This window comes from Nuphar pumila, chromosome 12 (genome assembly GCF_984573655.1).
Source record: "Nuphar pumila chromosome 12, dmNupPumi1.hap1.1, whole genome shotgun sequence".
NCBI classification, from domain to species: domain Eukaryota; kingdom Viridiplantae; phylum Streptophyta; class Magnoliopsida; order Nymphaeales; family Nymphaeaceae; genus Nuphar; species Nuphar pumila.
Genome location: NC_143260.1, coordinates 102,839,398 through 102,853,591, shown reverse-complemented (window position 1 = coordinate 102,853,591; position 14,194 = coordinate 102,839,398). Strand labels below are relative to the sequence as shown.

Below are 14,194 nucleotides of genomic sequence, written 5' to 3'. Positions count from 1 at the left end.
TACATGATGAAGACTGAAGCTCATATCATCTGATGTACATATTAAAAAAAGGTCCAGGGTGACCATCAAAGCTGCCAAGAACAAGATGTTGAACCAGTAATCCATGCGAAGTAATTACATTATCACGAAAAAACTGCAAAATAACCAATTCACTCCTCTGAACAAATCCCATAAAGCATCTGTAAAATGGTTCACCTTATAAAAGGCATCACAGGCAGGTCATAGTATTGTTGCACACTTCTGCTCAACCAACGCACCTAGGTCATAGTATTTTTCATCTATCAACCAATGACAAATATGATTTAGTATCAATGATATATTAGGCCTTCAAGTTTGTTTGTTGCAAACATGCCAAGGATTCCCAACGCAAAACTCACTGACAAACACAACAGGTTGTGCACTGATAGCATATATCATTAAATTTCAATATTACAAGGCATAATCCGAACTTAGAAGTTCCCCATTCTTAAGGAATAGGGCCAACAAAAATTCTAATAGAGAGCAGCAAGAACGGCCACCAACAAACAGAAGGCAGACATTACCCGAAAGCCCAGCAGGGAAATCTTGGAAATGGTTGCATCATTGAATATCTTGGGAAATTGTCGCTATCAACTTTAACTGTCAGCATTAAACACAGCATACATCAAATTAATGGCCTAGGAAAGAACAGAGTACATTCTTCACAACACAGAAGAGTTCTGTAATTATAGTTCCACACAAGAAACTTAGTTCAAAAATGCTTCCGAAAACAAATTTAGTGAACAATAGCCTTCTTCGCTCTCAGTGATTCAAGAGCTTTCTTTCGAAGCTCAATCTCAAGCCTTTTTTGCTCGGATTCTTCTTCCTCTAAATCACTTTGATGAGAATTTTCATGTATATCTGAACGATCTGCGCCTTTGTGATTTTCTTCAAAGTCAGAAGAAACAGTAATGGCAGATTTGGCCTTCAGCTTTATTGCATGCCGCTCTTCCCTTCTCCGGTGCCTCTCTTCATGCCTTCTCCTCCTCTCCTCCTTCCGCAATCTCTTTTCCTCCTTCCTCCTCCTTTTTGTTTCCTTCCTCTCATCACTTTGTGAACCATCATCATCATCGCCATCATGTTTTCTGTCGCTCTCTTCTCTCTTCTGTTTTCTGCTACCCAAATTACGATATCTAGCACTCTCATTTTCCTCAACATCCAAGTCATATATGTCCCCACGATGATCATGTTCCACCTTCTTCATGGATTTCTCAGTCTCTTCCTTCTTGTACTCAAAGTCATAATCATCATTACTCACAGATGGCAATCTCATTTTTTCATCCATCTTTCCTTTTCTATAAGATTTCTTTGAAGCCATGTTTGCATCATCACACTTTTCTTCTGGAGACGAATCATCCCTAGTATGTGGCCTTGAAGATGGCTGCCTCAACAGAGAATGTTCTCGAGAAGCAGTCTGCTCTAACCTGCCAGGCTCATATTCAATTTCTTCAGAGATATGAGATGATTGTTGAACCTGCTTCTTAGGGAAATCTTCCTGAGAAGAAACACCACTCCTGCCAGCAAAAGATAATGTCAGAGAACAAGCTGAAAAGAAAATATACAGGGTAGAGTGGTAGACCAAGCTACAGATGGACCACCTCCTCGAACTCTGGTTTCTCTTCACTGATTCAGATAACTCCAAGAGGTCCCGATTTTTAGATGATGAATTAACTGCTAATGCTGCAAGAGAATGTTCCCTGAGTTCACTCATCGGAGGAAATCCACTTCTAATATGAACTTTAGCTGAATGTTTGCTTGTGTGTTTTGGAGCATCAATCCCATCGCTTGGTTTTTTTCTGCAAATGCATTTTATCAGCGTCAAGGTGAATGCAGTGAGCAAATGAATGAGATGGAAGGTCTGCCTCTTGAAAAAATGCATGCAAAGGGATTTCACAAGGGGGAATTTCTCCTAGAAGCAAAAACAGCAAAATGAATGAATAACGTAAAATAAAACCTGGATGGTAAGATCTCTTGCTCTTCTCCACTTGATTCTGAATCATCATGGTGAATCCTCCGTTCCTTATGAAGCTTTTTAGAGTTCTCATGTTGATCTGGCTCGCTGAGAAAAGCAGAAGAGTCAAATACACGTCAACAGCTTAACAGCAACACTACTTTCACAAAACTGATGCAGAGTTGAAAGCACAGAGATCAGAAACTGACCCCTTATCCTTATTCAGATTTGTGTTTCGTGCATACACAGGTGATTCAGACTGACTATGAAGTGGCTCTTCCACAGGTGACAGTGCAGAGACTTTATGAGAGGAATCAGGTTTCAACTTCACATCACGTTGTGGTGACCTCAAAGAAGTAGATGGAAGCCGGGCTGAAGATCCAGAAGCCTTGTGGCCCCCACTAGAACGTTCACTTTCATCTCTCTCAAGAGCATGGGCATCTGGGGACCTTCCGCTTGTCCTGCACATGTTGAGAATAAAAATATAAATAAATATTAAGAGAAGATGCATGGAACAGGACCCTTTATGGCACAACTTGGAGCTTCAGGAGGATACCTATGAGGATTTCTTTCATCTCTGTATCTTCTTGATTCTGAACCATTCACATGACCACTAGGCTCCCTACTCAAGCTCCTACAACCTCTGTATGGAGGACTGTGACTTTTGTATGGACTTCGACTCCTGAGAATGTATGGTTGCGACAATGTGTTAATTAATAGTCCAGCAATATGAAACCAAGCAAAATTTTACTTGAAAATCTCATCATCTTACTGGATTTTTGGACGGGGAGAAACCTCCACATTTCTTCTTCTGGGTGACCGAACAGGAGACCTTCTATGGTATCTTGGGAATCGATCCATAGGGGATCTCCTTCTGGAAGGATAAGGAGATCTATGACGAGGTGGAGAAGGAGACCTCCATCGTGCAGGAGAAGACCTCCTCCACACAGGTGGAGACCTCCGACGTGGAGATCGAGACCTCCTCCTCAAAAGGGATGGAGATTTACGGTGCAAAGGGGACACAGATCTACGTCGAACAGGAGTTGGAGACCTATGCCTTATGGGTGAAGGTGAGTGCTTCCTTGAATAAGGTGATCTGCGTCTTGGAGGTGACCGAGCATAATGTTGTGAGTGCTTACGACGTGGAGAGTGTTCTGGAGAATAAGAGCGCCTATCAACAGAAAGAGGCCGTCTTTGATGTCTAGGTGATCTCGACATGCTTCTTGATCTATATCTTTCATTGGAAGAGGTAGACCTTGAACCAACAAAAAGTCCATGGCATGGTAAGGCTGCTAATTAGTTTAATAAAAAAAACAGAACCACAATGAAACATGAGGCGAAATCAGCAACCATACAAATACATAAATGTGTTTATTTGTGTGTGTGTGTGTGTAAGCGTGAGAGAGATGAGCACACCCACAGAACAGGAAAAAACAGAATATAACGATAGTTTTTACAGACCACTTTGCTCATCAGTTATAAAAGAATGACCATTGCAGTTGCAAACATTTCACAACATTCTCAAAATTTTAACTGAAGAGAAAACATGTTGTTACTGCCCAAACTTGTTTACAGTGTACACATGCAATGTTGTACATATTGTACTGTATCGTACGATACGGTATGGTGCGGTATGGTATGCACTTGTATCATGATACGAGTGCGTATTGTATGTATCGTATAGGGTTGATGCACTTAAAAAGGGGCTGAATTGTAATTTTTCAGTTTTGAGTTATAAAGACCTCTTGAGGACAGACTCCCATATTTGTGTAAAGGCCATTAGAGAGGTATCCACAAACCCTAAGACTCGTGAGAGCGATTTAGGAGTTAATATGTGTGCAAGGGAGAGAGATTTTATGGTTTGCTAAGTAAAAGTGCATTTCCACCATTTTTCCACTCAATGAAATGGGTTAAGGTAAAAAATCTTTATTATGAGTAAAATTACAAAGCTACCCTAAAAAAATTTCTTCGGGGGCACTACTCCCTTACAACCCCCCCTCCCTATCAACTTACTGCAAAGTTGGATCCGCGAAAATTAGAGATTTATATCAAGGTAGAAACCAGGCTCCACACTCCAACAAAGATGGCATCAGATGATCCGGCATGGCAATAGGCACTAAAGTAATGAGTGAGAAAACCAATTGAAAATCGAGTGCAACTATTACCATAACATTTTTGTTTATGTAATATGAAAGTATGAATCTTGTGGCATGTTTTTAATTGCAATATATTTAATATTTTGCATTGTTCTTGTGAGATAGTTGATGTTTAATGATATCTTATGCAGCTCGTATAGACATAAATGCTTCATATGTGATTTTATGGTTGTATTTTGTGCAATTCATCATTGTTTCATGTGTTATGATTTTTTTAGAATTTTCGTTAGTTTTTTTCTGATTTTTCATGTTTTTTTTAAATTTTTTTATTAAAAATTATGATTTTTACGATACGATACGTATCTTATTTTGGGCCTGATCGATACGGGTAACGATACTATACAATCTTGTACACGTGTATAGAGTCCATAGACTAGATGGCACCAAAAATCATGAAATAAACAGTGATGACTTATATTGGTTTACTAATATAAAATTGCATTATAGTACATCCACATTTCAACCTTCAAAATTTTTCCTGCATTTAAACCACTTGTTGCAAAGGTCTTACTTGAAAATAAGAAGACAAATGGAGGGAAACAAATCAATATCGAAAAACAAGCAAGAGATTCAACTAATAAAATAGCTCAACAGACATGACAATAGTGGTTAGAAATGCCCACAATAAACAAAATCAAAAGGGGCTGCACACACCTCGAGGAGCTCCTGGTGTTTGAGAATGACTTTCCCCTTGGCCCAAAAGAAGGTGGTGAGTTTCTAAACGATGGCCCAAAAAAATGTATAATTAGTGCAGGGCACCAAGTTGTTTGTAAAACATAAGTTACATAAACAGGTAAAAAAAAACAGAGCAACAGCATGCCTGGGGTGTGGAGAAGATTGGTCCAAACCACATGGGGACTTTGCAATCCTGCAGGAGAAAAATTATTTATTCCAACATTGTCCATGCAAATGCTACATAAGATGCACTTTTCGTTTTTTCAACATAATGTCCATGTGGCATGTCATCACAACTAGGAACAACAAGCATCAGCCCAATTTTTACCTTAATCAGCAGTGGCAAAAAGCAAATGCTTAAAATATCAATCATTGAAAACCCTACATGCTGAAACAAAATTTATTAGAACTACTTTTCGATAAAAAAAACAGAGAGAGCAACTAATGACTAAAACAGGAAAAAGGGCCTAAAATTGACATCATAAACAGTAAGCTGGAAGCAAGTGAATGGCATGAGAAACAATGGCTCCAAAGAAACACCTAAATATGCATGTGGCATGAAATCCAAAAGCATACTAAAGCTATAAATGCAAAATGGACAAGGTTTCTGTGATCATATGAAAATGAACCATACAGACAAATGTAAATTAACAAAAAGGAGAAGGGACAGCAAAGCATCAAAAACAATCAGCATCTTGAACCACAAGGAAAAAGAGAACATTCACAAAAGGCCAATTTGTATGTACAGTGTGTATATATCTATGATTGGACCCTCACTTTGCTTTTTCAGTAAATTAATTTTAATGCCAGACAAGCAATCAGTTTGAAGCATCAATCTGACACCTCTTTTGAACTGGACATTTACCACAACAGTTTGATGAGTGGTACTTATTTTAAAACAATTGGCAACACAAATTCTAATAATAGTTTAAAATAAGGGCTTCTATTTTTAAAACTATTTTTGTGTTCTCATTAAATGTTATTGCCCACTCTAATTGATTAGTAACGATAATCATCCTCAACCTGCATTCTTATGTTAACACATGCAGTAATATGCACAACAAGCTAAGCATCGCCCACACACTCAACATAAAAATCAAGCAACTAAGAACTGGTGGAGCAATCCATAATACAAGCAACCCTTATCCATGAGATGGAGACGTTTCCAATTCTATGCAGAGAATAACTTCACTTAATTAAGCTGTTCATAACTTCAGAAGCATATATTTATGGTATCAGGTATCCTACACAGCCCAGCCAAGCACTCAGATATGCAATCTGCCCAAGATTATTAAAGAGCCTGAATCAGAGATTCAGAACAAGATTTTTCAATTTAAATTTTAAAAAATATATCAACCTGACAAATGATACAAACTTCAAGCAGAACACTCTTAGCATTCCTCACTTGATACACGTAGAACTCAAGTACACCTCTATATGGTCCTGCAAGTTCAGAAAGTCTAGCTTTGACAAGATATGAAAACCAGAGTTACCGGAAATGCCTAGGTAACTGGGGAAGCGCGCTTCGGAAGCGCAAAACATCGCGCTTCTGAAATGCGCGGGGAAGCACCATTTTTTAATGGGAAGCGTGCTTCCCATCACGCTTCCCCATTGCTTCCCTTTTATGGGAAGCACGCTTCCCATCACACTTCCCCCATTTTTCGTTTTTTTTTTGTATTTTTTTTTCGCTTCCTAGGTCGCTTCCGAGATGATTCCCGACTCGCTCCTAAGTGGTCCCACGCTTCCCGCTTCCTAAAACTTTGAAAATACCTCGCTTCCCGCTCCCGCTTCCCCAACTTGCAACCATGATGAAAACACTACTAATTAACATGTTCCATCTATGTTGATAGACCTTTCAATTTGATGGTCCAGAAAATTACATAAATGGTGACCTTGAAATTAACAACACCAGGATTGAACTTTGCTTTGGTACATCACATAGCATACACCAAAATACCAATGTTAACCCGAATAGTGTGAAATAATTGAAAAAAGAAAATGCCCTAATTATACCAAAACTTCATAACAAATTCTATAATACAAAAATGATATATTGATCTAGCTGTAGCCCATTCAAGAACTGCTGCAAAGATGCAAACCAATGGAAGTTTCTCACAGAATTCACTTCCAGCTTTTTGCAAAATTTTCCCATGAAATGGTAGACAGATGATGTTTGAGTCCTATTTGATCAATGTATCGCTACTATGATATAGTATCGTACGACCTGAAGTGTAAAAAAGGATCAACACTCACCCAACTCTGACAACCACAAAGGGAATCCAGGATTGACATACAATACATGATAAGCATCATATGGTTTTAGTTAAACCTCATCAAGTGAGAAATTTAACCACATACGATATTTCATTCTTCTTTTATGTGCTTGTGTAAGCCTTTTACCTTGGGAAGTCACCATCCAAGCATGAATTAATTATAAATAATATAGAATTTTAAAGGAAAAATAAAATGTGACATTGTGATAACCTAATGATGTTGATTAGACTATAGTAAAGGGTAAATGCTCCAGTGAATTGAAGCATGCATATGATGAAGTATTCAAGCTCCACAAAACTTTTAAGAACAAGAAAAAAACAAGGCATGGAGAAGTTGTTGTGTATCTAACCTCTTTCTTTCATGCAATTTATGCCCCTCTATTTCACTGCCTTCTATATGAGAGTTAGAAGACTTCGGCAGCAAATGCTTTGAGCTAGCATCAGAAGCATGAATTCTGGCCCCTGAGTTATCCGTCTCATCATCCTACAGCAGTTTGAGGGAAAAAAGGATATGAACCCAAAATATTGGAGAGGCTAGCTGAATGCAGAAGAAAGAAAAATGATGTCAAATACAAATGAACAGATGATGATATTGAAATGGGGGAAAAAAAGGCAACTGATACTACATTAGAACTTAAAACATAACACTACTATCTATTCATTACCAGCTTCTTCTTATGCTCCCGCTCCATTTCTTGATTATCCATCTCTTTCTTCTGCTGAATTTCCCGGTTAATGCGATCATCCTCTGCCTACAATCCACGGAAAAAAAAAAGATGACTAGCACTTCATCTTAAAGAGAACTGACCTAATTTTCATTTAACACTATTCATAATTATGACCATATTTTAGGACTAATTGTCAAAAATAATGTACTGAAAATGGGACCTTTTTTTTCTTCGTTTCTTCTTCTTTGGCATCCAAGAATTGCTGAGGCACACCGCTAATGTTCTTCTGTGCACTAAGCAAGAGACTCCATAGCTCCTTGAGGAACTTGCCCGTATTTTTCTCCATAAACCCAGTCAACTGGATTTGAATCTGTCTCCCATCCACATCCTTCAACAACCAAAATAAAATGTATCAATTAGAGACCCCAAACACATAGCAGTTCTTAGCGATTGATATTATCAAACATCGTCTCGTAGGAATCAAATATCAGAAACAGTCAACCAATTCACCGATGGATAGTGAAATAACCAAAAGTTAAAATGGTTTCTGAAGAAATTCCTTCGCTATGTAATGAAATTTGCAAAAATTAGGCGTTTTTCAGATACTTCGCCAACAAAAAACCAGAGCAATGCTCTAAAAAAGCACCAATTAGTTCAAAATCGTGACAAACTAAATCGTGAAGAAGCCTTATAAAACAAATCAAGAAAAGCGCAATGGCATAAGAAAGCAGACAACACAACTATAATTACTTTTCCATCGAGTAGTCCAAATATAAAATTGATGAGAACTTCATCTTCGAAGCCGAGAAGCTCAGTCACTCGGTTTGCAATCCACGGCCTGATGACGTCCATCTTTACCTTCGTCATATCGACCTAAACACAAAGATATTCCATCACGACACCATAATTTCCCTAAAAAAAAAAAATCACTGCGTGATGATCATCTACATATAAGGTCTAGTCGAGACAAATTACGAACCAGATGCTCCAATTCCGGCGCGAATTTCTTCGACTTGAGCAACTTCGCTTCCTTGTTCGAGAAGCGAGTGTCCTGATCGGCCGACGTGCCCTAGAATCCCAAAAAGAAAACGACTCAAATTCAGCAATAAAAGAAAAAAAACGAAGCCTAAGCCTTAACAGAAAAAACACAAAACTAAAACCCCGATCGAAAGTGATCGATCGTTTTCGAGAGGCAATGATCGAAAGACACCGAAATTTCACCAAAAGAAACATGAAATCGGAGAGAAAAAGGAAGGAACCCGAAGATTATTCTTACTCGAAAGAAACCACCTGACATCGTCGCGACTTTGATTGCAGGCTTCGGCCAGCGGAAATCTGAGAAAACTCTTCTGAGAGAGAGAGAGTTTCCTTCTGGTAGAAGGGCTAGGGTTTCGTTTTCTCCGATATTTTAGTGGAGGGAAAAAGAGAACGTTGTTCTATTCTAAGCCCGGATGGTATGTCAACGTGTCGGATATTTTATGACATCCGACGCAATCCGAATCCGAATCCAATTAGTCAGATCCGGTAGCTAAAGTAGGATCCAATTAACAATCAGATCCGGGTTCGATATTGGATAAATCCCATTTCCAGTCTGATTAAGATTCGAACTGGAACATGTATATGTCAGATTTTAAGTTGGTCGGATCTGGTTCAGTTTTAGCTGATATCATCCCACTCAAATATGAACTCGCATCCAATTAGGTCAGATCCGATTAGGTCGGGCTCAGTATTGCCTAGATCATACCGAGTCAAGCTGGTTTACATCCTAGTTTTTACAAATCCAAACGGATATGGTTCGGGTTGCAGTGGATTCGTACCTGAATCCTAATTTTATGCAATAAATAAGTCTGAATTCGATGAAGTGGATTTGGATCTGGGTCTGAGTTTTACACGCCACCATATATGATATTAAGAGAGGTTAAAACATGAATTTTGCCCACATGAATTCGATGAAATGGAAACATCCTGTACCCTCGGTTGTACCATACTCTCTAATAGAAACATCCTGTTCCATCACATTTTCTTGATATTTTTATGTATCAACCCTTGTGGACAATGATCCATATAGTTTGTTTAGTCAAAAACATGTTACAGATGGTCTAATCGCCTTACATAATCAGATTTTTTAACTTCTTCGTAAATGCAATGGTTCACTATGTGTCAAAATTTCATGATTGAGAAAATTATGTTTTTATATCAAAACCACTTGACCCATAATGCATTCCCTACTAAATGGTTCATGTTGAATGCATATTTGGAGATAAATTGATCAAAAAATATCTTAGAATATAGTCAATATTTTCTCTGTTCCATTTAAAAAGCTATATAACAAAGTGGATATTTTGAAAGAGCGCAAATATTGACTGCTAATAAAGGTAAAAATTAATTTTTTTGTTGATCAAATGTTATAGATGTGATCTATATAGTTTGTTTAGTAGAAAACTTGTTTTGAAACATGTGATTATGATAATTAATTAAGTTTGTAAAGGGGTTTAAAAATCAATGGCCCACAATGTGCCAAAATTTCATAACTCAAAACATCATATTGATCCTTAGCAAACAAACTAAGTTAAACACATCTATGTGGTTAGATTGAGTTGACACAACTTACACCTATGATTTCTAGCACATTAGTTTCTTTCCTTCATTAGTAGCAAATATTTACCCTTTGAAAACATTGCATTCTATTGTGATATTTTTCACTGGTTTTATGGGACACGAACTCATGCAATCTGCTGAACTTGATTTGAACGTGGTTTTAATTTTGCATGGTATTATGAGATCTCATAAGCATAGGCTCAAAACATGTATATCTCATATAAAAAGCTATAAAAATAATAATTGTACTATAATGTTACACTCGCGCTTCTTCAGAGAAAAAAATAAATAAATTGGTTTTGGATCCATTCGGATCCAACCTAGATTCGGATACATTTTCCCCCGTGTTCTTATTTCGCCAGGGTTTTTTTTTTTTTACAAAAAGAATGCATACCCCTGCACTCTTTCTCTCTCCCCCAACACTCCCTCTCGTCCTTGCTCTCTTCCCCCCTATGTAAGCCTCGACCTCCCAACTCCTGTCTCTCCCTCTCCCACCTCTCTCCCTCCCGACTGTCGTCGGTGGAACCCGAGTCCTCTCCTCTCTCGATTTCGCCTAAGTCTCCCAACTCGATGATCATCATCGCCCTTTGCTCACCGAAAAGCCCCCGACCACCCCCCAGGTTTGTCTCTCTCTCTCCCTGCTCCTTCTCTCCATCCCTCTATATGTTCTTCGGGGTGGTGCCGACAGGAGGGCACCAACCCTCTTGCCTCACCCCCTCCCTGATCTCTCTGGTCCACCAGGGTGGCATCGGCAGGAGGGCACTGACCCTCCTACCCCACCCTCTCTTTGTTCTCTTTTCTGTAGCAAGGGAGGGGCGTCGCCCCCTCTCTATTTCTCTTCTTAACATAGGAGGGGTGTCTCCCCTCCCTGTTTCTTTTTTTTCAACAGGGAAGGGGTGTCGCCCCCTCTCTGCTTCTTCTTTTTTTTATAGACGAGGGGTGTCGCCCCCTCCATGTTTTCCCTTTTGCTTCAAGGGAGGGGCGCCCCCCTCCCTTTCTCTCTTTTCTTTCAAAGGAGGGGTGCCGCCCCTCCCTGTTTCCTTTTTTAGCAGAGGAGGGGTGTCACCCCTCCCCTGCCTTTTTTTTCCTGTTTTCGGCCAACTAACAGGCGACACCTCTATCCTCTTGCAGCTGGGCGCGGTCTAAAGCGAGCCCAACCTGTACCAGTTAAAGGGGAGGGTCCCATTCATTGATGGGGCCAGGCTCGACCTGGAAGCTGAGCACCCCCCCCCCCCCCCCCCCTTTCCTTGCTTTTCTCTTTGATCGAAGCCGAGCCCAGCTCGGTAGGGCCTTAACCGGCTCACTCTGCCGAGTGAGCTCAATCCTTGTCTCAAAACAATTGGGGTCGGCGATATGAACCAAAAAAGAAAATCATTCTGGGTCTTCCACATGAATCCCTCTCCTCCAATCATTTTTATCCAATGCCATATCCTCGGTGATGTTCAAAGCATTCATATCCTTTCCTATCATCTCCATCCAAGTCTTCTTAGGCTTACCCCGACCTCTTTTAACTAATATATTTTTCCATTTCTCTATTCTTCTAATTGGAGCATCATTAGGCCTTCGCCGGATATGTCCAAACCACAGTAAATTATTCTCTGTCATCTTATTTTTAATGGATGCAACACTTACCTTCTTATGTATCTCATCGTTTCAAATCATATCTTTTATTGTATTTCTACACATCCATCTAAGCATATGCATCTCAGCTACATTCATTTTTTTAATATGATGTCTCTTGGCAACCCAACATTCTGTATCATATAGTAAAGCGGGCTTAATTGTCGTCCTATAAAACTTTTCCTTCAACCGCAATGGCATTCTACTATCGCACAACACTCTAGTTGCACTTTTCCATTTCATCCACCCAACCTTTATCCTATGATTTACATCTCCATGAATTTCTCCATACTTTTGAATGATAGATCACAAATATTTGAAACAGCCATCCACTGGTATTTCTTGCTCACCAAGCTTCACTACACACTCATCACTACTTCGTTGCTTACTAAACCAACAGTTCATATATTCTATCTTACTTTTACTCAACTTAAAACCTCTTGCTTCCAATGTTTGTCTCTATAATTCTAACTTAGCATTAACCACAGCTCTAGACTCATCAATCAAAACAATATCATCAGCAAACAACATACACCACAACACATTTTTTTGGATTGATCTCGTAAGCTCATCCATCACTATAGCAAATAGGAAAGGGCTTAATGCAAATCCTTGATGTAACCCAACCGTTATAGGAAAATTAGTTGTCACCCCTCCACAAGTGCGAACATTGGTTACTACTCCTTCGTACATATCTTTAATTATACTAATGTACTTGAGAGAAACACCTTTCTTCATCATTGTCTACCAGAGAACATCCCTAGGTACTCTATCGTATGCCTTCTCCAAATCAATAAAAACCATATGCAAATCTTTGTTCCTCTCTCTATATCTGTCCATAAGTTGTATAAAAAGATGTGTAGCTTCTATAGTTGATCTTCCAGGCATAAAACCAAATTGATTCTCCGATATCATGACAACCTTCCTCAACCTAGACTCAATCACCCTTTCCCAAAGTTTCATAGTATGACTCATGAGTTTTATACCACGATAGTTTGTGCAATCTTGTATATCACCCTTATTCTTATATAGAGGCACCAAAGTACTCTTCCTCCACTCATTAGGCATCTTATTTGTCCGCCAAATCTTGTTAAAAAGATTTGTCAATCATTTTAAACCTTTCTCTCCCAAGCATTTCCAAGCCTCGATAGATATACCATCTGGGCCAACTGCCCTACTTGATTTTATTTTCTTCAAAGCCTCTGTAATTTCTTTCTTTTGAATCTTGCGCTTGAAGTCATGATTCATCTCATGAAAAAGAATGGAGAAGTCTCCAAGATCCTGAGCATGACTTTCATTAAATAGTTTATCAAAATAATCTTTCCATCTCACCTTAATCTCCTCATCTTTGACTAAAACCCTTTGTGTTTCATCTTTGATACATCTAATCATACCCAGATCCCTCGATTTCCTATCTCTCATCTTTGCAAGCCTATAAATATTATTCTTGCTCTCTTTGGTATCCAACTTGTCATAAACCTCCTTATATATCTTATCCCTCGCATTTTGAACTACTTTTTTAGCTTCCTTATTTGCTATCATATACTTCTCCAAATTCTCATTATCATGAGTCTTACTTAGATTTTTATAACACTCTCTTTTAACCTTAATAGCTAATTTGACATCCTTGTTCTACCATGATGTATTCTTACCTAGCGGTGCACCACCTTTAGACTCACCCAATACCTTCTTAGTCACCTTTTTCATGCCACCCGCTATCTTATTCCACATTGATTCTGAATCCTTCTCGAGACATCAATTAGCTTCCTTAACTACCTGCTCTACAAGCATTCCTTATTTAACTCTTTTCAATGCCCACCACTTAATTCTAGGATCTATCCAATGTCTATCATTTTTGCGACATTTTCTAATTCTAAGATCTAAAATTAAGACTCTATGTTGTGTAGCTATACTTTCTCTCGGTATAACCTTACAATTGATGCAACAACCTCTATCTCTCTTTTTAAGTATAAAAAAATCTATCTGACTTGTATTAATCTCACTTTTGAATTACTAGGTGAGACTTCCTCTTCGTAAACCAAGTATTTGCTAAGATCATATCATAGGACAAACCAAAATCTAAATTTTTTTCTCCATTTTCGTTTCTTTCTCCTATATCATAGCCTCCATGGATACTCTCAAATCCATCCCTACTAATGCCTACATGTCCATTAAGGTTACCGCCAATGAAAAGTTTTTTTCCATAAGATATCCCTTGTACTAGTCCATCTAAAT

General features: G+C 38.7%; 1 protein-coding gene across 1 annotated transcript; it reads right to left on the bottom strand.

Annotated features, from left to right (window-relative positions):
• Nucleotides 1-562: 562 nt before the first annotated feature.
• LOC149821386 (uncharacterized) lies at nucleotides 563-9,190 on the bottom strand. The gene is made up of 14 exons (XM_089982486.1): nucleotides 9,018-9,190; nucleotides 8,721-8,810; nucleotides 8,492-8,614; nucleotides 7,962-8,129; nucleotides 7,739-7,825; nucleotides 7,424-7,557; nucleotides 4,946-4,993; nucleotides 4,780-4,842; nucleotides 2,742-3,224; nucleotides 2,526-2,651; nucleotides 2,179-2,430; nucleotides 1,973-2,077; nucleotides 1,617-1,814; nucleotides 563-1,532 (listed from the first exon to the last, which is right to left on the bottom strand). Exons 1-14 carry the CDS (start codon nucleotides 9,036-9,038, stop codon nucleotides 755-757), a joined length of 2,676 nt encoding a protein of 891 aa, XP_089838612.1. The 5' UTR covers nucleotides 9,039-9,190; the 3' UTR covers nucleotides 563-754.
• Between the last annotated feature and the right edge of the window lie 5,004 nt (nucleotides 9,191-14,194).

What these genes read in the sequence shown, in the direction of transcription:
- LOC149821386 (XM_089982486.1), bottom strand. Translation starts at nt 9,038, where the DNA reads ATGTCAGGTGGTTTCTTTCGA. An exon ending in CGCCGGAATTGGAGCATCTG is followed by an intron (nt 8,615 to 8,720) that starts GTTCGTAATTTG and finishes CTTTGTGTTTAG; the next exon opens with GTCGATATGACGAAGGTAAA. An exon ending in AACACCAGGAGCTCCTCGAG is followed by an intron (nt 3,225 to 4,779) that starts GTGTGTGCAGCC and finishes TGTTGGTTCAAG; the next exon opens with GTCTACCTCTTCCAATGAAA.